The sequence below is a fragment of the Salmo salar genome, chromosome ssa16 (assembly GCF_905237065.1).
Source record: "Salmo salar chromosome ssa16, Ssal_v3.1, whole genome shotgun sequence".
Lineage (NCBI taxonomy): Eukaryota > Metazoa > Chordata > Actinopteri > Salmoniformes > Salmonidae > Salmo > Salmo salar.
In genome coordinates this window covers 66001061-66026195 of record NC_059457.1, presented here as the reverse complement: position 1 = coordinate 66026195, position 25135 = coordinate 66001061, and the positions used below count along the sequence as shown (strand labels likewise).

Sequence of the window (25135 nt, the reverse complement as noted above, 5' to 3'; positions counted from 1 at the left end):
TGCAACAGTGCGTGACGATTCATTTTACAGCCAATTTTTTTTCACCTTTATTTAACCAGGTAGGCCAGATGAAAACAAGTTCTCATTTACAACTGCGACCTGGCCAAGATAAAGCAAAGCTTTGCGGCAAAAACAACACAGAGTTACACATGGGATAAACAAACGTACAGTCAATAACACCATTTTTTTTTTTAAATAGAAAAATCTATACACAGTGTGTGCAAATGTAGTAAGATTAGGGAGGTAAGGCAATAAATAGGCCATAGTGGCGAAATAATCACAATTTAGCATTAACACTGGAGTGATAGATGTGCAGATGATGATGTGCAAGTAGAAATACTGGGGTGCAAAAGAGCAAAAATAAATAACAATTTGGGGAATCAGGTAGTTGGGTGGGCTATTTACAGATGGGCTGTGTACAGGTGCAGTGATCGGTAGACTGCTCTGACAGCTGGTGCTTAAAGTTAGTGAGGCAGATAAGTCTCCAGCTTCAGTGATTTTTGCAATTCGTTCCAGTCATTGGCAGCAGAGAACTGGAAGGAAAGGCAGCCAAAGGAGGAGTTGGCTTTGGGGATGACCAGTGAAATATACCTGATGGAGAGCGTGCTACGGGTGGGTGTTGTTATAGTGACCAGTGAGCTGAGATAAGGTGGGGCTTTACCTAGCAAAGACTTGTAGATGACCTGGAGCCAGTGGGTTTGGCGACGAATATGAAGCGAGGGCCAGCCAACGAGAGCATACAGGTCGCAGTGGTGGGTAGTATATGGGGCTTTGGTGACAAAATGGATGGCACTGTGATAGACTACATCTAATTTGCTGAGTAGAGTGTTGGAGGCTATTTTGTAAATGACATCGCCCAAGTGTAGGATCGGTAGAATAGTCCATTTTACGAGAGTCTGTTTAGCAGCATGGGTGAAGGAGGCTTTGTTGCGAAATAGGAAGCCGATTCTAGATTTAATTTTGGATTGGAGATACCTAATGTGAGTCTGGAAGGAGAATTTACAGTCTAACCAGACACCTAGGTATTTGTAGTTGTCCATATATTCTAAGTCAGAACCGTCCAGAGTAGTGATGCTAGTTGGGCGGGCGGGTGCGGGCAGCGATCGGTTGAAAAGCATGCATTTAGTTTTACTAGCATTTAAGAGCAGTTGGAGGCCACGGAAGGAGTGTTGTATGGCATTGAAGCTCGTCTGGAGGTTTGTTAACACAGTGTCCAAAGAAGGGCCAGAAGTATACAGAATGGTTATCTGTGTAGAGGTGGATCAGAGAATCACCAGCAGCAAGAGCGACATGTACAGTATGTGGAATGTGTGTATAGAGCACACGTCTGGCGAAACACAATTACGTTTCTCCTTCAGGTTTTCTTCAAATTTCTGCAATGTTGCAAACTAGCATATGGACCAACTCTCTGCAAACTGTCTGACAACAATGACGAACATATAGTAGCACCAACGGGCGTGTGTGGGGGAGGGTTCTTTAAATGTAACATCCAATCATAATCTTGCTGCTGGGAGCCTGTGTACTATTCAAAGGCGTGAGAGCGACGTGATTTGAGGTATGGCAACATGAGACTACTAATAAGCTAACATATGGAATTGTTTTAAGATGGTCATACCAAGGATCATTTTGCTATTTGATTTAGAATTGTAGGACCCCTGTAGATATTAAAAAATTCATTCAAAAAAAAGTATTGGACGAAACATTGAATTTGGCCTTACTGCCATTAGCCCATAGAAACACATTTAATAACAGATTCACACATGGAAAAAAAAGATAGTCAAACATGTAATCAAAAGGAAGTATGTGTTGAAGTGTCTCTCCTATATTTGAGAGATATAAGAACGCTCAGGAAAAAAGTACAATCATTTTTATCCTGGAATTACCTGTATACCTAAATGCCCTTTCACATCCATTCATTTTTCGGCCCAGGATTTTTTTATTATTTATTTATTATGCCTCGAGTGGATCATGTGGAGCCTCAAGCGGAGAAATTATTTTATTTTATGCCCAGCTCAAGAGGCCCCTTGATGATGTGAGGCCTGAGGCAATTGCCTCAACTGCCAAATGGTAAGTCTGCCAGTGTGAATGGGACACACTGGTAGAAGGCAACAAATTAAATTGTATTTTTTACTTTAGATCAGAGAGACTTGAATCAGATTAAATCGAATAAGGGCATATGGTATAGCTCAGTTAGTCTCCATTGTCTAGTCAGGGTCATAGTGAACATCCCAGATGGCACCCTATTCCCAATAGTGCACTACTTTTGGCCAGAGCCCTCAAAAGTAGTGCAGTATATAGGGGATAGGGTGCCATTTGGGATGCAGAGTCATCTAGTCAGAGCAATTGATTCATGTAGCCCACATCCCATTTCAATCCCCAGCAGTGTCAGATTAAGTGTCCTCATTAACACAGCTAGCGACTGTACGTGACAATGTGAAGGCTAAGCCACATAGGATTTATAACACCTCCCGCTGAATTTATGATACACTCTCATCTATGATATTAACCAGCGAGAGCGAGAGGGGGGGAGAGAGATAGGGGGAAGAGAGAGAGAGAGAGAGAGAGAGAGGGGGGAGAGGGGGTGGGGAGATAGAGACCGAGAGTGAGAGGGGATAGAGAGAGCAAGAGATGCAGAGAGCGAGAATGGCTTAGCCATTCAGTGCCATCTAGTGGACTTGCTAGGGCAGTTCAGTGTCTTACTCAGAAAGCACCAACTCAAGGTCAGATTTATATCTCACTGTAAATGTCAACTATAACAGTTTAATTTGTAAAATAGGTAATACAAACCTCTGAGCATAGTAACCTTGGACTGTGCAAAACGAAGGCTATGAGGTCTTATGAACCACTTTATATGGTAAAGAGTGTTTCAGGGGTATAGAAAACTAGATGGAAGTCTGTATTTGGGAGGTAACCAAAACACATGGTTTGAGTCATGTAGGTGGAGTAGACTATTAAGGTAACGCCCAAACAACGTATTTAACGCATTGGACTGGTAAATCAAATGAGATGTGCAGGCTAAGGCTTGAACCGAGATCAAACGTAAAATGACGTTCAACTGGATCCTGGCAGACCTTCTTATCAGTCTGACAGGATCCAGTGGAAAATGTTAGACATGGCTTAAAAGCTGAATCATAAACAGATATGTGGAGAGAGACTGTGTCACACTGACCCTGTTGGTTGGTCTGTGAGATAATCAGCCTTGAGCTAGGTAAACATAATTTGACAGACAGACATAGTGAGAGAGAAAGAGACCCAAAAGAGAGGAATACAGAGATAGCAAGAGAGTAGCAAGGGTGCAGTGCCTCTGGTGACTCATTCTGATCCACATTCCACGTCAGTCGTTTCAACTTCAAACTCCCACTGTCTGCAATTCCACAAAGCCCTGTGTTCTCTGATGACCTCCAACTCTCTCTCTACCGTCTGGGCTCTATCGCCTGGGATAGAGCCTTTTAAAATTGTAAGCTTGGATTAGCTAACAGAAAGTACCATTGGAACACAGGAGTGATGGTTGCTGATAATGGGCCTCTGTACGCCTATGTAGATATTCCAGTAAAACCTGCCGTTTCCAGCTACAATAGTAATTTGCAACATTAACAATGTCTACACTGTATTTCTGATCAACAATGTTATTTTAATGGACAAATTATTTTTGCTTTCCTTTCAAAAACAAGGACATTTCTAAGTGACCCCAAACTTTTAAATGGTAGTGTATATATATGTGCATTCAGACCCCTTGACTTTTTCTACATTTTGTTCATTACAGACTTATTTATTCTAAAATGGATTAAATCGTTTTCCCCTCATCAATCTACACCCAATTCCCCATAATGACAAAGCAAAAACAGGTTTTTAGAAATGTTTGGAAAAGTATTACAAATAAAAAACTGAAATAGCACATTTATAGAAGTATTCAGAGCCTTTACTCAGTACTTTGCTGAAACACCTTTGTCAGCCTGTATTTGGGGAGTTTCTCCAATTCTCTGCAAATCCTCTCAAGCTCTGTCTGGTTGGATATAGAGTGGTGCTGCACAGCTATTTTCATGATAAAAATACAAACTACACAATCTTTAGCTTTGCATACATTATTGAAGACAGAGTATTGAAGACAGATTTTAAACGATTGTGAGGTGTCAGATTTTGTATGTTAACATTCTTTTGTTTGATAATTGAAAAGAGGACTATAAAAGAAATGTAATGTACAGACAGACAGACAAGAGAAATACGGTTCCAGCCCTTTGAATATCATAATTAGCAGCAGGTGGTTGATTTCAAAATATAAAAAAATTGCAGAATAAAAAAAAAAGGTAAGAGCTAATTTTGCAAGATTACAAAACTGTACAATAAAATCAAGTAGCAAAATCAGATGTAAACTATGTAGCATTACAGTAGGCTATTCAGTGATTAAAAACCATTGACTGAGAAAACATTAAATTCCCCAAAAACAGTTAATGCCATAAGTACTATGCCTTAAATCTAATCTAGACAAACAATTAGACTAGTACATGTGAGAAAATGATTTGCTAAATATGTGAAAATATACACTCGTTATATTAGCAAAAAACAAAAGTGCAGAGTAAAAAAAAAAGTGTTAGAATTCAGTGCAACATTGCACAAAAACAAATATTTGTGCCTGCACTGGCACTGTAGAAGGCTATATCAGTCTGCTAATATAAGACTATTAAAAGGCCCAGTGCACTTCTGTGAAGAATTTATTTTTCTTCAATTAAAAAAAAAAAGATTTTACAATTATATTCAGATTTCTTTTTTTTTCAGGGGGTGCTGCAGCACCCTTACTTCCAACAGCTATGAGGGAACCTATTGGTAGATGGGTAAAAATAAAACAGCAGACATTGAATATCCCTTTGAGCATGGTGAAGTTATTAATTACACTTTGTATGGTGTATCAATACACCCAGTCGCTACAAAGATACAGGCGTCCTTCCTAACTCAGTTGCCGGAGAGGAAGGAAACCGCTCAGGGATTACGCCATGAGGCCAATGGTGAATTTAAAATGGTTAAAGAGTTTAATGGCTGTGATAGGAGAAAACTGAGCATGGATCAACAACATTGTAGTTGCTCCACAATACTAACCTAATTGACAGTCTGAAAAGGAAGCCTGTACAGAATAAAAATTATTCCAAAACATGCATCCTGTTTATAACAAGTCACTAAAGTAATACTGCAAAAAAAATTGGCTAAGCAATTAACATGTTGTCCTGAATACAAAGTGTTATTGGATTTACCTGAAACATAACACATTACTGAGTACCACTCTCCATATTTTCAAGCATAGTGGTGGCTGCACCATGTTATGGGTATGCTTGTAATTATTAAGGACTATGGATTTTTTCAGAATAAAAAAAGTATTTAAAATTAACAGAATGGAGCTAAGCACAGGCAAAAATCATAGAGGAAAACCTGGTTCAGTCAGCTTTCCACCAGACACTGGGAGATTAATTTACCTTTCCGCAGGACCATAACCTCCCGAGTGGTGCAGCGGTCTAAGGCACTGCATCTCAGTGCTAGAGGTGTCACTACAGACCCTGGTTCATTTCCAGGCTGTATCACAACCGGCCGTGATTGGATGTCCCATAGGGCGGCGCACAATTGGCCCAGCGTCGTCCGGGTTAGGGTTTGGCCTTCATTGTAAATAAGAATTTGTTCTTAGCTGACTTAGTTAAATAAAGGTTACAAAAACTCAAACACAAGGCCAAATCTACACTGGAGTTACAGTTTTGACTTTAATCAACTTGAAAAACAATGGCAAGACCTGAAAATGGTTGTCTAGCAATGATCAACAACCAATTTGAACAGAGCTTGAATAATATAGAAAAGAATAAATGGGCAAATGTTGCACAATCCAGGTGTGGAAAGCTCTTAGAGATTTATCCAGAAAGACTCACAGCTGTAATCGCAGCCAAAGGTGCTTCTATAAAGTATTGACTCAGGGGTGTGAATACTTTTGTCATTGAGATATTTATGCATTTAAATTTCAATATATTTGCAAACATTTCTAAAAACATGTTTTCACATTCTCATTATGGGGTATTGCGTGTAGAGGCTCTCCTGGGTCAGCAAGCTGATAGCTTGTTGATATAAAACCACTGGTGCATAACAGATCAGAGGGTAGCCTACAACTTGATACCAGACAACTGCAACCTTAGACAACTCAAAATAAGGAGCTATGATCAGAAGGTCATAAAGTGAGTATAACTACATAGTATAATTCAAGGTGGACTGTGAATAGTTATGAAACCTGATCTTTCATCATAGCACTACACACAGCAGGCCTACCATACACTCATCAACACTCAACAACAGCGTACCTTGTGACACATAAAGCTCCTCTACTGATCCCGATTACAGACTTAAAGGACCAGAGGCCTTTTCATTGGCCTCCAATCCTCCACTTGAACACAAAGAGGAAGTAAATTCCCACCTCAAGTCTTTCAGGTGGACTGAATGGCATCCACCGCAGGAAAGCTGGATCAATAACGGTTTAAAATCAAAGTGCTTAAAGCAACTTAAACATAAAGGGATAATAAATTCATAGCATCACTAACAGTAATAAGATAGAATTGCTCCCAAGCATTGTGAAATCAATTACATTGTTTCTACCATGTGGTCAAATAACTTGAAGTTTAAACTTCCCATTAGGCAAAAACAGGTTGAGTCAACCTTGTTTCCATGCCATTTTAACCAAATAAATGTAATATGAAGACGTCAAATCAACGTGGAAAACTGATTGGATATGGATATGAAAAAAAAAGTAATCAATGGAAGATAATTTCATATTTTTAAAATCACCCAAATTTTAACCCAAATCCAATGACATGGTGTCATTTTATGTTGATTTCTCATTGAATTCACGTTAGTTAAAAACTCAACGAAATGTAAATCAAAACTAGACGTCGAACTGACATCTTTGCCCAGTGGGTTGCAGGCAGCTTTACATGTACGTTAAGGGTTAAAGCAGACGAACTGTAAAACCTCCTTGGCTACTTCGGCATGATAAGAGGATTAAGACAGAAATATTTAGCCTAACCAGGGCTGGCAATCTGGCCAGTTACTCAATAGATCATGTAATACCGTATTCTGTTAGTTCAGTATATTCATATAATGCCTGGGGTAAAAACCCTTAAGTATGTGTAACACCAGACATGGCCTATGCCACAAAAAAACAAAACACTTGTAGCATCAGACTATACCGCATTGTGTCTGTCATCCTGCACTGTAATAGTTCATTTGCTCTTTGTCGAGTGTACTTAGAGGCTATTCTTCAACCAAACAGATTTGACATGGGTCTGGATTTAAATGAGCTTTTCCTGGACCCGTTAAGCTCCTCTGTCTCACAGTGCGCTGGGAACGAAGTGCTGTGAACTATCTGCGAAGATCTGAAGCAGATCTTCTGAAGTTTTGGCCTAATCTTGCTAAGGGATGATTTCCTTCGCAAGGGTTTCTGTCTGGCCTGCCCTGCTCCATCACCTGTGTCCTCCTCACTGTGATTGTGCAGTTTGAGGGGCATCAGATTAGACTGGAGAACTTTAGACAACCTCCAATGCCCCCCATCGTCTGTGTCCTCTGAGTCCGAGTCGGCGCCACCACCCGCCCCGATGATGTCACGGATATCAACGGCCACACTGTTCGTAAGATACTGACACGCCCTTTTCCCATTGTAATCTCTGGCCTCTATGTCTGCGTCATAGGCTCCTACCAGTAACTTCACCACTTCAACATGGTTGTGCATTGCCGCTAGATGTAGTGGTGTGTAGCCGGCACTTGACCGGGCATTGATGTTGATGGGCACTGTGTGTTGTTTGGCAAAGTTCACGATAAGTGCCAGCAGTTCTTGTTTGCCTTGCTTGGCAGCCCAGTGCAGGCAGGTGAACCCAGTCACAAAGTCCTTCTTCATGGCAAGGTTCGGTTCACAGGAAAGGAGGCGGTGGAGACTCTCCCATTGGCCGTCGGCTGCACACATCATCCATTCGTGTTCCAATGGGTCCAGGGTGACTGAAGCTCGGTCTTCGTCTGTAGTAGAGGAAACCACAGAGGCAGAGTCACTGTCGCTCCGGGCACAGTCCCTGTACTTTGTAGACAGGTAGACGGAGTTCCTCAACACCATGCTGCTTCGCACCTGGAGGGAGCTGTTCATCATGAGCTCAATAAAGTTATTATGGCTACTTTTAGGTGTGTTGCTGTCACTCCCAGATTTGCTCAGTAGCGAATCATAATTATGGCCTTCGTCTGCCCCATCCTCTGATGAAGGGTGACTGGAAAGCAGGCTGTCCTGTGTATTAGTTGGGAATGGACGTCCAGGTAAGTGGAACATAGAGCCATCCGCGGCTGTAGGTAAAGATGACGTCTCAATCACTGCAATTTGCGGTGTGTCGTGCGGTTGCAATGTCTGAATGTCCTCCTTGGTCAATTTCTGCTCTCCATTGCCACCAAGGCCTAACGCATTTCCCATAATGTCTGATAAACTATTATTCTGAACTACAGACCTTGTTGACGCAGCTCTTTCTAAAATGTTACCTTCCAATATAATTCCTGAAATGTCAGGCGGTCTTACTCCTGCGGCATTGTCAGTTCCGTAACCCGAGCCAAGTGACATTTCTTGTGCCTCCTCGTTTGCAGTGGTTTCCCAAGAGCGCACACGCCCAGCAGAAGATGCTGACAGATGCAGCTGTGGTGCACAATCTTCTATCATGTTCTTATATGATTTTGATAGGACAGGGGTGCTGCTATCTTGTTCCAAAAAGGTGCCTGTCCCGTTGCCATTGCACGCGCTGTCTTTTGCCACTCGATACTTATTTTTTAAACATACACATTTCACTCCATTCTCAAACTTTACAAATGCGACGTTGTCCACGTATCCCTTGAATTTCTCCCGAACAATTGCTTTCTGGTCATGGTCTTCGGGGAAAACAGCTTTGAAAGAGTCAATGAATTCCTGTTTTTTCACTCTCCCTCCTCGCTCGGTCAGAAATTGTACGACCGCTTCTTGGGTGCACTCGGTCGCCATTACATTAGATTAGCTGGTAAAAACAAATACATACAAGTAGCCTTCGGTAAACCACTAATATACCCCAAAAATGATCTTCCCTTTTTTATGTTTATAAATTACCTAGAGTTGAAACAGCCAGTATAATTACGGGTTTCACCTGCCCTGGTTGGTGTTGTCCCATCACATCATCCTCACAGACCTTGTTGTGCTTCTTTGATACAGAATATAAATTAATAGAACCGTCACCCCTCCCCCCAGAGTTGAGTCGGGAAGGACCCTCTTTTGCAAGCAGACCTGTCTATCCGTTTTATTTATATGGTCACAGCGATCCACCCCAGAGATATTAGAGAAAGGAGGAGATAGGAATCATGTTTGGCAATGAATGGAGGAACGTATAACTAACCCAAGATAGACCAGAGCCTGTCGTTTCCAATGGGAGCAAATGAATCATGGTGGGCAGAACAAGCAAGGAGGTGGGCAGAGGCAATCACGAGCTAGTGAGATCCTATTGGCGCGTTCTAGCATTTATTTGCGTCAGAGAACGCATACTTTGAAGTGCGAGTGTGCAATAACTCAATTCGCACTCCTTAACGTTTTTTTTTTTACTTTGACAAAGGGTAAAGTCAGCAAAACGCAGTCCACTCTGTTTGTTACAGATTATAGTTTGGGAAACATAAAACTTTACGGAGATCAAAAGTTTAATCGATTAGAAAATTTGCAGAATGTTGGCCAAACTCCATCTCACTCCATCATCTCACACTGCCGGCCACTGGCCTTCCTCGCATCACCATATTTGGTAGTGAGTGGAAACGCCAACCGGATGCTTCACATTTACACATCCGGTTTAATATCTGTCTCATTGTTCTGTGGTATAATGCAGCGTTCAAAACACCTGGGAACTCGGGAAAATACGCTGTCAAATTGTTTTTACATTTAACTAGGCAAGTCAGTTAAGAACAAATTCTTATTTACAATGACGGCATAGGAACAGTGGGTTAACTACCTTGTTCAGGGGCAGAATGACAGATGTTTACATTGTCAGCTCGGGGATTCGATCTAGCAACCTTTCGGTTACTGGCCCAAAGGCTCTAACCACAAGGCTACCTGCCGCCTCAAATCATGAAGTCAGTGATCTTAAGGTCGGAAAGTCAAAGCTCTAGACAGAGTTGGAATTCCGAGTTGGATGGCTGTTCAAATCCATTTTCCCAGTTGTCTTGAACGCGGCATAACGCCCCAACAACAGACTGTCAAACGACCGCGTTCACTTGTAATGCGGCACCACGTGGTTGCAAACTAATCTTCTCATAATCCCTTCACAAAATCAGGGTATGAGTTGAGAAACCTGCCTATTTTCCTTGAAAGTACGTAATGTCACGATTCCAAAGCTATACGATATTTCAGAGAACAAGTTGATTATCTCACATATCGGAAATACTTATGTTGTACTTATTGTTCACTAAATTCATGCTAATGTTGTGTTTTTGAGCTAGCGCCCAGTCGACTCCCATTCACTGTTTGTCCCAGAATCCCAGGAATGCACCGCGTGGCCCATAGACGATACATGGGCAACGTACACAATGAACGTTATACGACTCCAATGGCGTTTTCCATCTCCTCAAAATTATCTCTGTCCACGCCTCTTTATCAACCACTACATTGGGAAACTGTGATCCTTGAAACGCCATTTTGGAATCTAAATTAGCGGCCCTTCAGTCAAAGTCGCAAAAGAACCAAAATGTCTACTCAGTTTCACACTATGTATGTCCAACGAATTTCCGGAAAATTGGTTTATACCATTCATTCTATGGGGGTCGCTATATGGTAACAAACAATCTTGCAGTTCAAAATAACTACTATGTACTCAGAATTTGATAAATACATATCACAAAATCAGAACATGTAGTACCTCATATGTTTGTAAGATATATCGTTTCTATTGTTTAACACAAAACTGTCACTCGTCTATCCCCAGCCATGGAAAAAGTTTGCAAGCCTACATTCCTTTCATGGCTACGTAGGTAGTCGATTTTTCAAAGTTTTTAGTTGAGGTTATTTTCTTTACAACCTGCTAGTATTTGTAGCTATTAGCTCCTGTATTCCGAGATGACTACGTCGGATATTGCTCAGGGGGTAATTGTTGTGTTTAATTTAATCGCTAAATAATGTAGGTTTACATTTGTAAAACTGACGGCTCGTTTAGCTTGCTAGTTAGCATGGTTATGTTCCAGGTCGTCTTTATTGCTGTTGCGCTGCGTAATCCTGAAATGTAAAATGTATCTGGGCGTTGTGAGATCTGACCGCCTGCATAGCAGGATTACAATAAGACGACCTGGAACTGATTCAGTAACTTTTTTACTATCCAGCTAGCTATGTGGCTAACACCTTAACTCCAACCAGAGTTTCTAAAAAGCAGCGTTTTACTGCCGGTTTGTTTACGCCCTTTGAGCAAGAATGAATATATGAAATACATATAGAACACAATTAGCCATGATCTGTCTAGCTAGTTTTCCAACGCATGGGTTAGTTTGCCGATGTGGCAGCCAGTGAAAGTTAACTTTCTGTGCTAGCTACAAAATCTAGCCAAATGCTGCTTAAACTGATCTGCCATCTATCTCCAGCCTTTCCAGGTCTATCCACAATCTGTACCACAATCAGTGTCAGTAAAGAAAGGGACAGGTCAGGTAGGGTGTCATTCATAGAAATAGGTCAATGTTTGTGTGTACTGTAGACAAATTTACATTTAGCCTTGTATGGGTAAGTAGTGTACAGACAATGAAAACAGGAATAGAAGATTATCTACCTAGGTTAACCAGTCCAAGCTGTAGACAGTCAGATATAGTCATACTGAGTTGGCCTAATGTTAGGCTATGTCTCCCTATAACAGGACAAAAATGCCCGGCCCCTGTCCTTGTCTGGCCATGTTGGCTTTGACAGCCTACCTCACCAGCTGGTCAACAAATCAACATGTCAAGGTTTCTGCTTCAATATCCTCTGTATTGGTGAGTAACGTTGTGATGTTACATTAAAAGTTCAGCCAGCAGATCAGTATCCCTTTTTTTAGATGGGAAAAATAAGTTGGCCCATTTCCTCTAAATTCATTTCTAAAACTTATTCTGGACTTATGCCCAGAATCCTCAATGTTGTTCTTTGGAACTCTCTAAAATGTGTTTTTTTTCTTCATTTTCCTCAAGTTTGACCCAAAATTTACAAAGCAATGTTATCACTAAGATTAGCAAACAATATTTCCCTCACTATCCAGGCGAAACTGGTATTGGCAAATCCACCCTAATGGACACACTGTTCAACACTAACTTTGAGAACTTTGAGTCGTCCCACTTCGAGCCCAAGGTGAAGCTGCGAGCGCAGACCTATGACCTGCAGGAGAGCAACGTGCGACTCAAGCTGACCATCGTCAACACAGTGGGCTTTGGGGACCAGATGAACAAGCAGGAGAGGTGAGAGAAGTGCAGTCATGATATACCTGGGTCGTATTCATTAGGCACCAACCTAACAGCCTACTTGAACTTGTCCAATAACTTCATTAAGAAACCCTTGTTTTAGTGTTCCGTTTCAAAACGTTTTGCTATGGTAGCCTATGCCCTAATGAATATGACCCTGATGCTGAATGATGAAACAAAGCACATTATTATGTCTTTCTATCCAACACAAATCAATGTTTTACCTCACAACTTCTGATGGAATATGTCCTCTCTGAATGTTTCCTTTGGCAGCTACCAGCATGTTGTGGACTACATTGACACCCAGTTTGAGTCGTATCTACAGGAGGAGTTGAAGATCAAGCGGTCCCTTCACAACTACCATGACTCCCGTATCCATGCCTGTCTCTACTTCATCGCCCCTTCAGGACACTCTCTCAAGTCCCTAGACCTGGTCACCATGAAGAAACTGGACAGCAAGGTGAGGGCCTAAAACTAAAAGAAGCTGTCACTATTGCATTTTTTTCTCTCTTTTGATTTTGTTTCTGGCACAGTTATACAGCATTAGTCTATAAATATAAACTTTCATAATTGTTGTTGTGTTTAAATGTAGAATTAAGGGGGTGTTTTTAATTTTATTTAGTGTTATGGAGTATTTGGGCAGTTTAGGAAGTGTCATGGCGGTTGATAAAAACTGCATGATGAGTAATTACTACTGTGTTACTGTGACAGGACTGAACAAGTCTGACAAATCAGAATGTTGACATTGGGCAATCACAGAAGTCTGTCCTGACTGTGCTTTAGTTGTATGTATTTTAATTTTTTTTAACCTTTATTAACTAGGCAAGTCAATTAAGAACACATTTTTATTTACAATGACAGCCTACCCCTGGCAAACCCTAACGACTCTGGGCCAATTGTGCGCCGCCCTATGGGACTCCCAATCACGGCCGGTTTGTGATACAGGCGAACCAGGATCTGTAGGGATGCATCTAGCACTGAGATGCAGTGCCTTAGACCGCTGTGCCACTCAGGAGCCCCATAGTTGTGTTCTACAGTACTGTTCTTTCACAAAGGGGAATTTGTTTCTTGTAAAATTAATTTGATGTCCTGTTTGATTCTTGAGGGAATAATGTCAATTCAGAAAGAAAATGTATTATTTATAAGACAAACTATGTATTTTTTGTAGGTCAACATCATTCCTGTTATCGCCAAAGCAGACACCATCTCCAAGAGCGAGCTCCACAAGTTTAAGATCAAGATCATGAGTGAATTGGTCAGTAACGGTGTCCAGATCTACCAGTTCCCTACCGACGACGAGACAGTCTCCAAGATCAACACTGCCATGAATGTGAGTTTAGAACACTCCCTTGGTTCCAGCCAACACATCCCTTGGCATCTTTCAGGATCTCTGCCCAATTCCATTCCTCACAGTGGTGAATTTGACTGTGCTAGACAGTGCACCTCAGTGAGTATGGCTACATGCACACAGTAACACGATTATTGTGGGTAGTTTGATGAAAACATTTACATGCTTTGCAAGAAGAACGATTTGCCTAATTATCCTGTTTACATGGGACTACCTGATAGGGCTTTGATCAATACAGAAAATATGCAATAAAAATAATGTTCTACGACAGCGACGTGTTATTTTTTTTTTAGAAAGAGTTCGGACATCTAAAGTTTGTATGGGAACTACTACAAATATTCCTACTTTCATTTTTTCCCGAACTCACTTCACTCACGCTAAAGAGGGAGGCTCACTCGGCTGGTGCTAGCACATGCGCAGATAACTTATTCATACCTCGCCTATTCCTCTCTGATTTAGAAGATACTGTTGCACAAACTACATGCTGATTTAGGCCTACAACAGCACTGGTATCAGGGTGTATTAGCTAGCTATGTTTGCTCTGACTCAGTACATGTATTAGCTAGCCAGCGGCTAACAATAAAAACATTTGCTAAGTAAAGGCACACTATCTGTTTGCAGACAGTAATATACACAAACTAATAGTGTCATTGTAGAACGCTTGTGGATGTGACAAGTACAATTGTGTTTTATTTTGATTAATATTAAGAAGCTAAGTGGAAAGCAGCATCGTTATCATCAACATATTCATGAGAGACGAGTCGCATATCACATTCAACAAACCAAACATTAAGATAACGTTATAGAAGGGAAAAAAAACGGTCCATGCATCAATACCGGTATATAGTAAATTAGAAGATACCGCCCAACCCTAGAGTATGCTTTCTTCAATTTTGACCGTACTCCGATTTAAGATATGCAGAGTAAGGTGTTTACATGACTAATGCCATACTTATCCTACTGCCAAAATCTGTTTCATATTGACTTAGTGTGCATGTAAATGTACTCAGTGTCTTCTATGCCTATGATCTATTTGCTAATGTCAGGGTATCCTGCCTTTTGCTGTTGTGGGGAGCTCAGAGGAGGTGAAGATTGGAAATAAAATGGTCAAAGCTCGGCAGTATCCCTGGGGTGTGGTGCAAGGTAGGTACACCTGTTTTACCGTGTAGGCTTCAGACTTATAGCTTGCTTTCTTTGAAGTGAAGTGTCTATGGCTCTGCAGTACAAATGCCAGGGGGTAAAGGTATGTCTGTCTGTCTTGTTTCAGTGGAGAATGAGAACCACTGTGACTTTGTGAAGCTGAGGGAGATGCTGATCTGTGTGAACATGGAGGACCTGAGGGAGCAGACCCACACACGCCACTACGAGCTCTACCGCCGCTGCAAACTGGAGGAGATGGGATTCACAGACACAAACCCAGAGAGCAAGCCAGTCAGGTACGGAGAGAGCAGTGTGTGCACGCACAGTTATCATTTTGGGCCTGTGATAACTAGATAAGCTGCATAGATTAAAAGGTCTGAAAAAGCATTTAACGTTATACAGCGAGAGGAGGCTGTATATTTGTATTAAACTGTGTGTCTGCAGCCTGCAGGAGACCTATGAAGCCAAGCGTCACGAGTTCCTGGGAGATTTGCAGCGGAGAGAGGAGGAGATGAGGCAGATGTTTGTCCAGAGAGTCAAGGAAAAGGAGACTGAGCTGAAGGAAGCCGAGAGAGAGGTACTGAACACACACACAGTGTCCTACTGTGACAGCATGCTATACAGGTCAGCAAGAGACATATAGGCCTAGACGTGGCGTTCAGACTCATGATTTGTAACCAAAAAATTGTAGGGGAAATCATCACAGAAAACCCATCTTCAATGATCTTTCATATTAAATGAATGTATTTTTGGTTGAAGAGATCCATGTGAGAAGCGTCTTTGGGTTTTAGAAAAGCGCTAGAAATTCGAGGTATTAAAAACACTGACGTTTGATGTTTTCCCCTCAGTTGCAAGGTAAGTTTGAGCAGCTGAAGAGACTGCACTCTGAGGAGAAGAGCAAGCTGGATGAGAAGAGAAGGTCTCTGGAGGACGAGATCAACACCTTCAGCAAGAAGAAAGCAGCTGCCGAGCTGCTCCAAGGCCAGTCCTTCAACACTAACGCCAACCTCAAGAAGGACAAAGACCGTAAAAAGTAAGATAAAAGTTTTGATACTTACTTAATCACACAGGCCTAAATGGTTGCAAAAAGGACAAAGACCGCAAGAAGTATGATGCATGTCCTTGTAAAATATGTTTCAGGACGGCTGTTTAATTCCCTTCGATGTTTATTGCTGAAATGTTTTGGGACAGCTCAAAGCTCTATTACACATTGTTAATCACATTCAATCATAACTTATTTCCCCTATTCAAACTTTATTTCCCCTCTCAATTTCATGATGCATGTGCAGAGACTAACTAAAATGTATGTACACCAGAATTCTATATTTTGTGTGTGGACTGCAGGCGTTATACAGTCATTTTAGTTCATCAGTGTGATTGCATTTCTGATTGACAGGAGTCCAGAAATGGAAGCTAAGGATGTTAACTTGACTTGTGACGAGGCTACTAACCAAAACCACAACTGTTGCTTCAGAAACCTGTGAAGTCAGTGAGATGATAGGGAGGGAAGTAGGGTATAAAGAAAACGTCAGTTTGTTTTTAGATGAGGAAACTATTGATTTGACAGTTGATAGGAAAGCTTAGTTAAGGAGTATAGATGTGTTGACACATTTCGCAAATGAGTGATTTTATATTTCCTCTTTTTCGTTGGGTCTCCTTTAGCTCTGGGTTCATGTGAAGAAATAAATGGACAAAGACCCCCTCCCATCAGTCAGAAGACAAATAAATACAAAATGGAATACATTCACCGATAGTCATCATTGTTTGCCTTATTAGTTAAATACCAGCCAGAGTATTGATAAGGCTCTTTTTAAGACTGGTAACCCTTTGTATTACTTTACTTTTCACTTCTACAGCTAGAGGGTGCCAAATGATCAAGGTCTGGTTAGGGTTATCGTTTGAAAATACTGTACTTTACACTAAACAGAAATACAATTTGTTTGACATTCAAGATGTATTTAATTGTCCAATCTCGGAATTTGTTTTCTTACCGGGTTGTCTTGAGTATTCACTTTAAATTGGATATCAGATAATGTTTGTAAACCTTCACTTAATTCTGCAGATAGCAGAATATATATTTGCATGTCTTTTAAAATATGCTATTCACCAGTAGTGTGTATTATATAGCTTGATATTTATTCCATGTGTTATTATTGTAGACTCGTGGGTTTCTGGATGGATTCCATGTTTAGAAATACCTAGCTCTGATCCAGGACATTAGTGCACGTTCCTCACATGTTACATTAGTGGAGGAACGCGCACCAACGACCAGGACCGGAGCTAAGTTATACCCACCGCATGTTACATTCCAATCACTGAGGTATTATTGATATTACATTCTAAAAACACTTATTATATGCCTTCCTGGTATTTTATTCAAACGCTAAAGAATGAAGCGGCTGCTGACATGGGAATTCGTTTTTGAAGAGTGAAACCATGTTTTTTTTGCTCAATGATCTAAATAGAACACTAGGTCAAGTGGTTTTGACATTGTAAAGAACCGTCATGCATCTAATGTCGTGTGTGGAATAATGATTGCCAAACATTTTTTTCCCCTCAGAAGGGATAGCTTTGAAAATAACTCTTACCTGCAATGCTTTTTTCTTAACTCTCAAATATGAACTGAGGTTTGTTCTTAGGTGTGGAGAAACAAGGGTTTATATCACTAAAAATAAAACATATGTTTCTCATACATACATGTCATGTTATTTCACTGTACTAATGAATTGAGAGTTGTTGGATGAGGTATTAATTCATGTTTATTTACATATCAAAAGTAGAACTCCATAAAATCACTCCAGCAAATACACAAAACATAAAAGGCTTTGTTACATAATTACAAAGCACCGGTGTTACTCTGCTCTTGACTTTAATGACCTCAGAACGGGCATGATGTCATCCAGACAGTCCACATCTGTAAGATCAACCAAAATAGACGTACTAATAACCACATGATCAGTAAACGATTTCAAACAAATGCATTATTGGATGGTAATAACATTTCCCTACCTAGAGTCTGGAGCAGCTCCTGAACCAAAAAGTAGAATGCAGGGAAGAACACCTCATGTTCCTTTACCTTCAAAATAATACTGACAAGCACACATATTTAACCCCAGACAATAGGCACATTTTATTACATTAACACATTACTCAACATAAATTCTGCTGCTTGTACCTGTCAATATCATTGGTTCCCAGGAGGACGTGGAGCTCGTGGCCAACCGTGGCCTCTGGGGAATTAACCAGACTGGCTACCTGGTTTACCACCTCACTAAGGGGTGCTCTGTCATCTGAAATTAAATTGTGTTAGAAGAAAGAAATGAATTACATCCCTCAGCCAAGTATACTGAACTAAAATATAATCACAACATGTCAAGTGTTGGTTTCATGAGCTGAAATAAAATGTTCCATACACACAATTCTTATTTCTCTCAAAAGTTGTGCACAAATTTGTTTACATCCCTGTTAATGAGCATTTCTCCTTTGCCAAGATAATCCATCCACCTGACAGGTGTGGCATATCAAGAAGCTGATTAAACAGCATGATCATTACACAGGTGCACCTTAAAATGTGCAGTTAAGGTATCTGTGACCACCAGATGCATATCTATATTCCCAGTCATGTGAAATCCAGAGATGAAGGTCTAATTCATTTATTTCAATTGAATGATTTCCTTGTATGAACTGTAACTTTAAAATTGTTGCATTTTTATTTTTGTTCAGTGCATGTTCTGGAGAACATGAATTGACCAGTACAGTATGTGCTGTAGAATAGCTCATGAGTTAGACACAGTCCTACCCAGGGCCAGGATGTCCCTGAGATTCCTCATAGCGTTGGTCATCTCCCCAAGCCTGGTGTAGACCTCGTTCATACGTGGATACACCCCGCTGAGGGAGGTTATATCAAACAGCTTCTGGAAGTGGGACACCATGGACTGGAGAGTGTTCTTAGTGGGGCTCCTCAGCACCTGGTTAGAGTTAGTTTCACATAAAGAGTTCGGCTTTCACCTATACACACAATTTTTCATACATTTTTATTAAGAAAAAGAATTGGACAATATCACTATCACAAACATTGTACATGAGAAATGATCTGAGGTATAATGTTTTGCCTCATCTAAAGTTGAGCTGTAATTTCCATGGTTGCTGTAAACCAGGACTACCAACCTTATCCTCCCCAGAGTTGGTCTCCTCTAGCAGAGTGTCCACCAGTAGCATAAGGTCCTCCACTCGAACACTTTCCATAAGACTAGTAGGGCCTGCTGGCTGCCATGGTAACAGTCTCAGCATCAACTTACTCAGGGCACAGTGCAGGTCCTAAGCACACAAAGAGACAGACAAGTAAAGACTTGGGTCTCTAGACGAGAGACAATGATAAACAGACGTGGTTAAAGCCTATTCTAGCCATACATATCACAGAAAACAGATGTTGTAGATATGAAGAGTTCTTCAACTCTGGCTTTCAGTGACAGGGCAAGTTGACACTGGACTATTGGACCTGGCTGCATACATGTTAGATGCGCTTTATAGACAGTCAGTCAGCTCTCACCTTCAGTGAAGCCAGTTGGTCAGCCCACATCTCCAGAGTGGAGAGGAGTTCGTCAAACTCGACCATCTCTGAGGCCCTGTTGGACAGCGGATGGCTGGTTGATGGCCTCGGTCTATGGAGCCTCAGTGGAGCCCCGGAAGTAGTCAAAACCGCTCTGATGTCATTCAGAACCTGAAAGTCAGGTAAGACAAATAGTCCAGCAAAGTCTGAATCAAAAACATAAAGTAAAGTGAGTTGATACTCGCTCCCGCTTTAGACAAGGGGAGATAAACGGAGTACCTTCTCGTGTCTGGCAGCCAAGGCCTTTGCCTTCACCACCTCCTGGTTACTCAGAGCAGCCCTCTCCTCCTCTTTAAACTCCTGAGCAGACCTGGGGTGTAGGTAAAGGTGATATGACTACCAATAGGACAGGCAGCATTCTAGGTTAAGGTAAGGAAGGGGTTAACTATGGGGTTAAGCTGTGGTGCTCGTCATATCCAAGAAGAATGACAGTTGCGTAATTTTTTTCCCCACCTCATGTTACTCTGGCGAATAAGTCTGTCCATGCGTCTCAGTTCTTTGTATGACTTCAGCTCTTTCACTGTGGGCCTAGATTCCAAGTCTTGCTTCAACTGCTGAATTTCATTCCTAAGCTCCTCCCTCTGAGCTTTGGTGTCCTTTAACTGTTCCTGATAGGACTATTGGGGAGAAGTAAGATTCAGAACTAAGATCATGATCATGGAATGTGGGGAAGAGGAACAGTTGTTACACTGTTCAAGACAAGTCATCCAGAACCATGAAGAGTTCTGGTGTTCATGTTCGAAAAGTACAGGAAGTCACCTTCAGGAGAGCTTTGTGATTGGGGGAGACCCCGGTGGTGATTCTCATGCTGCTCTGCGATTGGTCAGATGTTTGTGATCCCCCAGAATCTGCTTTGAGGGACCTGAGGGAAGAAGTAAAGGTTGGTTAGTGACATCCGTCTACTTTTCTTTAGTCTTACAGTGAGAAAGGGTGTTGTCATAAAAATGATGCAAAACATTGAAAATAACATTGTCTATACAATATTTACTTGATATCGTCGCGGAGCTGTTCCATTTGGGCCTCATAGATGTCAATTACATCCAACACCCTGATGGAAAAGAAAGGTATTTGAAATCCTATAACTTCCAGCCATAAATCTATAATAATTTTGTTAAGCAAGGGTAAAATGTTGTATTATGAATCCTAATCTATGGTCTTAACGACAGCAGCGGTTTATCTTACTGCTGGTCCACTGGTGAGCTGGGCCGAGCTGATCTCTTGTGGATCTGCTGAAACACCTGGTTCTGCCTAGCAACCCGCCTCTCTTCCTCTGTCACAGTGAAGTAGAGCTTCCTCTGTAGCTGGGAAACCACATCTTTCTCCTCAGACAGCTTCTGCTCCAGGCCCTGGCCCCATTTCTACCAGCGGCAGAGCAGACAAACAAAACAAGAAAAGACAAACAAGAAAGTTACAGTATAATCAGGGGATATCATGTGCTGTCGGAAAATAAATATTAGTGCCCAACTCTTGTGGCTAGTTCCCCAGACACAGATTAAGCCTCGACCTAGACTAAAAAGCATGCTAAATAGAGAATCTCAATTGAAAGTGCTTTTTAGTCCAGGACTAGACTTAATCTGTGTCTGCTGGTAAACCAGCCCTGGCTATTTCCAGGGCACTACCTACCTGTGCATCTCTCGTGTCCTGCTGAAGTTGGTGCACTTTGCTGTGCTGCTGCGCGGCCTTGCCAATGTAACTGTCTTCCAGGTCCTGCAGCTTGCTCTTCACCCCGTCCAGAACTCCCTCCAACTCAGTCACCCTCTGGGACTGACGGGCAGCGCGGCTAATGTGCTGCTGAGCCTCCTCTCTGGAACAAACACCGGTAACACTTTACTTAAAGCTGGCAGGTATAATGGATTATGATACAATACAGATAATTGTAAAGCAACACAAAGACAGAAATTTCACACTTCGAAGCATTGCTACTACTCCTTTAGGACACACACTTAACCTACTCCTTTGGGGCACACAATTAACCCTTACTAAATGCTTGATAGGATTTAATAATCCTATGTAATCCTACATTTACATTGGAACATTTAGCAGACGCTCTTATCCAGAGTGACTTACAAGACCAATTAGGGTTAAGTGCCTTGCACAAGGGCACAGACAGATTTTTCACCTAGTCAGCTCCAGATTCGAACCAGTGACTTTTCGGGTTACTGGCCCAACGCTCTTAACCGCTAAGCTACCTGCCGCCCTCCTATTTTATTGGATAATAAAAATTGAGGAGGGCCATATTGAACTAATTGGGATAAGTACATATCAAACTGAAGATCTTTCGCAGGAAATAATGGTTAAGAGAATATACATAATTATTCAAGTGATCAACAATATGAAATATAAAATCCAACTTTCAATCATATATTGATTCGTCAGATACATCAATAACCTATCCTAAAAAAAACATAGTCAAAAACCATCAATTATCTTTCCAGGAGAGAAGCTAAAGTGAGGTAGACTGGAATCCAAACTGATGTTTTGGGGGAAAAAATACCATATCAGATTGAATTCCAGGCTAAAAGAGAGGGTCTCTGACAGACAGGCTTAACATGGTGATAGATTGATATTCAGGCTAGGTGATCTCCCTCCGTCACGCCCCAATGGTTAACACTTGCTGGCTGAGCAGCTGGTGTAAGCCGGCCCCATGTCTACCTCTTACCCCTCTCTGTCTCACTGTATTAGGCTTACTACTCATGTCCACTAAGACTATTGTGTGACAACAGCTGGCAGGCACATGATCACGGATCTATATTATTAGGTAGATGGATGAACAACAGATCTGACAAAAACATATTTCTTTCTGACATGGAGATTATTCTAATAATCATATAAGGTGATGGAGGAATTTTTTGCGAGGTTAGAAACAGGATCAAGTAACTGTGGGTTCAAAAAAATTTGGCTTCAAGAAGTGAGGTTTCCTACATACTGGAAAAGCAATGTTCTGCATGTCCGTGAGTGTCTAAAATGATAAATATAACCATTTAATATGAATTTTATAACTACTTAAGTTGGTTGTTGGACTGGATGAGCTCCTGAATCAAGGTCTGTCTCCTCTCCGAGTCTGTAAGCATCGTCCGCAGCATAGTCCTGATGTCACAGGCCGACTTCTTCTCCAGAAGAACCAAGTCTATGAGCAAGATGACACACATTAAAGTAGAATATCTTATTGTCCATTTTCCTTCCAGTTCTTTTTACTTATAGGCCTATATTGTTTGGGCACCATGACCACTGCCTCACTAAATAACATTGAGAAAACTAGCCAGAAACATTGAGACCCTGGCTGGCAGCCTACCGGAAATAGAAGAGCCAGTAAGTAGAATAGGAGCAATGCATGCGCCAAATGGTTTCCCTTTGGGAAAAGGCTCATCACACAGAGGGGTGAGTTTGAGTGCTAACTTAGACGAGACAATGCACACCTAGAGCCAATAATTATTCATTATTTGCACACACAGAAACACAAGACAGACTGTAGAATGTTCAGCGGTCTAAAACATTAACACTCCTCCTTATAGACTTGTTCAACATGATCCAAGAAGTGAGTTAAGACATTTAGCTAAGATGTGACAGTTCAGAATGTTACAGCAAGAAGATGATACAAAAACCATACTAAACCATTACCTGCAAGGTTCTTATTCGCGACGGGATCAGCAAAGTGAACCGGCTTGAACCCATGGTGCTGGAGGAGTCTGTTCACAGCATCCCACTCTGTCTGCTCCTGCTGCTAGGTCCAAACACACAGCAAAACCACCACATCACACAGTCCATTACAATACAACACACAAAGAATGTAGTATGATGCAGATTATTCCCAATTATTAAAAAAATTCATGCAATGCTTAATATGAGCTCTGCTCTACCTGAAACTGGCTGTAGGTCCACAGAAACACGTATGTTTTGTCTCTTGAATGAAACACAGCATTTGTGTTCTCCCTATCCATTTCCTCAGTATGTTATACACTTTAGGCTATGCACACCACCCTGTCTGTTCCTGATGAGATAAAGAAATTCTAAGCGTTCCTCTTGCTCCATCTTCTATTTGACAGGAGGGTGTCGGTGTGTCAGCCGGCTACTGTACCCTCCCCCCCAGTCAACGCTTAACGTTATATGGGGTTATCGAATTACTTGGTCCCCCTTTGAGACCACCACCATGACAACACACAAACACAAATAGTTGTAATACCTGTTCCATCTCTTCTCCACCTGCAGAGGTGAAAATAGGTTAGTTTACTAGCTAGCTGAGATAGCAGTGATGTTGAACACATAGGCTACCTAGATAGCTATCTACTGTTAGCTAGCTAGCAATCTACGTTGCTAACTAGTTAGCCAAGTATTGCATGTTTCACCAAACAAAAGATAGAATTCCTAAAACATTCTGAATACTAATTTCCTACAATAACGTTTGGACATAACATATTCACCATGTATGTGCTTGTTGTGATGATTGGCTTCTCCAAAAATGTCAGTTCCCAAATTTCAAACCAAAAGCGCGGAAGTAAAGTAGAATTTATTGTGGACCGTTTCAACCAATAAAATAAAGCAACATGTAGGGGATAGTTGATGTTGGATTTTGATTGGTGAAGCCAGATTTTTCTCAGACACTGGCGAGTTTGGTTTCTCAGTTCCACTAACCGAACACGTCAACCTTAAAAATACGTTCCATATCGTTTTATTGCAGTCACGCTGCGCAGGTAATTGACATATCGTGTGTCAAGATGCTCATTGCAAGTTGCTTTCAATAGTAAAAAGGTCAGTAATCATAATAGCTTTAATTCACAAACTATTCTTTGGCATATTCGACATCGGGTAATATGACAAAGAATAGTTTATGAATTAAAGCAATTATGATTACTGACCTTTTTACTATTGAAAGCAAGATGCAATGAGCATCTTGACACACGATATGTCAAACTTGCTCCAGTTGAATAAAGCCATCTATAAATCTCAAAATAACCTTATCATTGGTGGCACCTTAATTGGGCAGGACAGGTTCGTGGTAATGGCTGGAGCGCTATTATTGGAATGGTATCAACAATATAAACACAACATGTAACAATTTCAAAGATTTTACTGAGTTGCAGTTCATATAAGAAAACCAGTCAGTATCTGGTGTGACCACTGTTTTTCTCATGCAGCATGACACATCTCCTTCGCATAGAGTTGATCAGGCTGTTGATTGTGGCCTATGGAATGTTGTCCCACTTCTCTTCAATGGCTGTGCGAATTGGTGGATATTGGCGGCAACTGGACAACGCTGACGTACACGTATATCCAGAGCATCCCAAACATGCTAAATCGATGACATGTCTGGTGAGTATGCAGGCAGAACTGGGACATTTTCAGCGTTCAGTAATTGTGCACATATTGTGCACAAATGAGGCTGTGTATTATCATGCTGAAACATGAGGTGATGGCAGCTGATGAATGACAAGACAATGGGGCTCAGGATGTTGTCACGTTATCTCTGCCTTCAAATTGCCATCGATAAAATGCAATTATGTTCGTTGTCCGTAGTTTATGCCTGCCCATACCATAACCCCACCAACACCATGGGGCACTCTGTTCACAATGTTGACATC

At 41.3% G+C, this 25135-nt stretch overlaps 3 protein-coding genes across 6 annotated transcripts; 1 reads left to right on the top strand and 2 right to left on the bottom strand.

Annotated features, from left to right (window-relative positions):
• Window positions 1–5957: 5957 nt before the first annotated feature.
• Window positions 5958–9454, bottom strand: LOC106574277 (ankyrin repeat domain-containing protein SOWAHC). Its single transcript, XM_014150066.2, has one exon. The coding sequence runs from the start codon at window positions 9020–9022 to the stop codon at window positions 7280–7282; it is 1743 nt and encodes a 580-aa protein (XP_014005541.2). The 5' UTR covers window positions 9023–9454; the 3' UTR covers window positions 5958–7279.
• A 1373-nt stretch (window positions 9455–10827) lies between these two features.
• On the top strand, window positions 10828–17642 carry LOC106574278 (septin-10). Its single transcript, XM_014150068.2, has 10 exons — window positions 10828–11134; window positions 11889–12003; window positions 12264–12459; window positions 12736–12922; window positions 13631–13792; window positions 14857–14953; window positions 15078–15246; window positions 15395–15527; window positions 15799–15983; window positions 16613–17642. The coding sequence occupies exons 1-10, from the start codon at window positions 11108–11110 to the stop codon at window positions 16626–16628; spliced, it is 1287 nt and encodes a 428-aa protein (XP_014005543.1). The 5' UTR covers window positions 10828–11107; the 3' UTR covers window positions 16629–17642.
• Window positions 17643–17691: 49 nt separating this feature from the next.
• On the bottom strand, window positions 17692–24229 carry LOC106574275 (centrosomal protein of 70 kDa). Of its 4 annotated transcripts, none has more exons than XM_014150062.2 (17): window positions 23978–24188; window positions 23740–23759; window positions 23417–23547; window positions 23178–23280; window positions 22563–22686; window positions 21183–21363; window positions 20742–20917; window positions 20548–20607; window positions 20319–20421; window positions 20013–20176; window positions 19779–19869; window positions 19500–19670; window positions 19118–19267; window positions 18750–18918; window positions 18126–18240; window positions 17960–18039; window positions 17692–17864 (listed from the first exon to the last, which is right to left on the bottom strand). In XM_014150062.2, the coding sequence occupies exons 3-17, from the start codon at window positions 23495–23497 to the stop codon at window positions 17803–17805; spliced, it is 1830 nt and encodes a 609-aa protein (XP_014005537.1). In that variant the 5' UTR covers window positions 23498–23547; window positions 23740–23759; window positions 23978–24188; the 3' UTR covers window positions 17692–17802. The 4 variants fall into 4 exon arrangements, with proteins under 4 accessions (XP_014005537.1, XP_014005538.1, XP_014005539.1 ...); XM_014150063.2 differs by having other exon boundaries at window positions 23178–23277; window positions 23978–24187; XM_014150064.2 differs by lacking the exon at window positions 23417–23547 and having other exon boundaries at window positions 23978–24229.
• Between the last annotated feature and the right edge of the window lie 906 nt (window positions 24230–25135).

Bases quoted from the DNA above. Each gene is read 5' to 3' on its own strand.
- LOC106574277 (XM_014150066.2), bottom strand. From the start codon at position 9,022: ATGGCGACCGAGTGCACCCAAGAAGCGGTCGTACAATTTCTGACCGAG.
- LOC106574275 (XM_014150062.2), bottom strand. From the start codon at position 23,497: ATGGATAGGGAGAACACAAATGCTGTGTTTCATTCAAGAGACAAAACA. The intron at 23,281-23,416 runs GTAGAGCAGAGC...GTTTGGACCTAG, and splicing joins GGACCTACAGCCAGTTTCAG to CAGCAGGAGCAGACAGAGTG. The intron at 18,919-19,117 runs GTTGGTAGTCCT...AACTCTAACCAG, and splicing joins CCAACTCTGGGGAGGATAAG to GTGCTGAGGAGCCCCACTAA.
- LOC106574278 (XM_014150068.2), top strand. From the start codon at position 11,108: ATGACTACGTCGGATATTGCTCAGGGG. The intron at 12,004-12,263 runs GTGAGTAACGTT...CTCACTATCCAG, and splicing joins CTTCAATATCCTCTGTATTG to GCGAAACTGGTATTGGCAAA. The intron at 15,528-15,798 runs GTACTGAACACA...TTTTCCCCTCAG, and splicing joins TGAAGGAAGCCGAGAGAGAG to TTGCAAGGTAAGTTTGAGCA.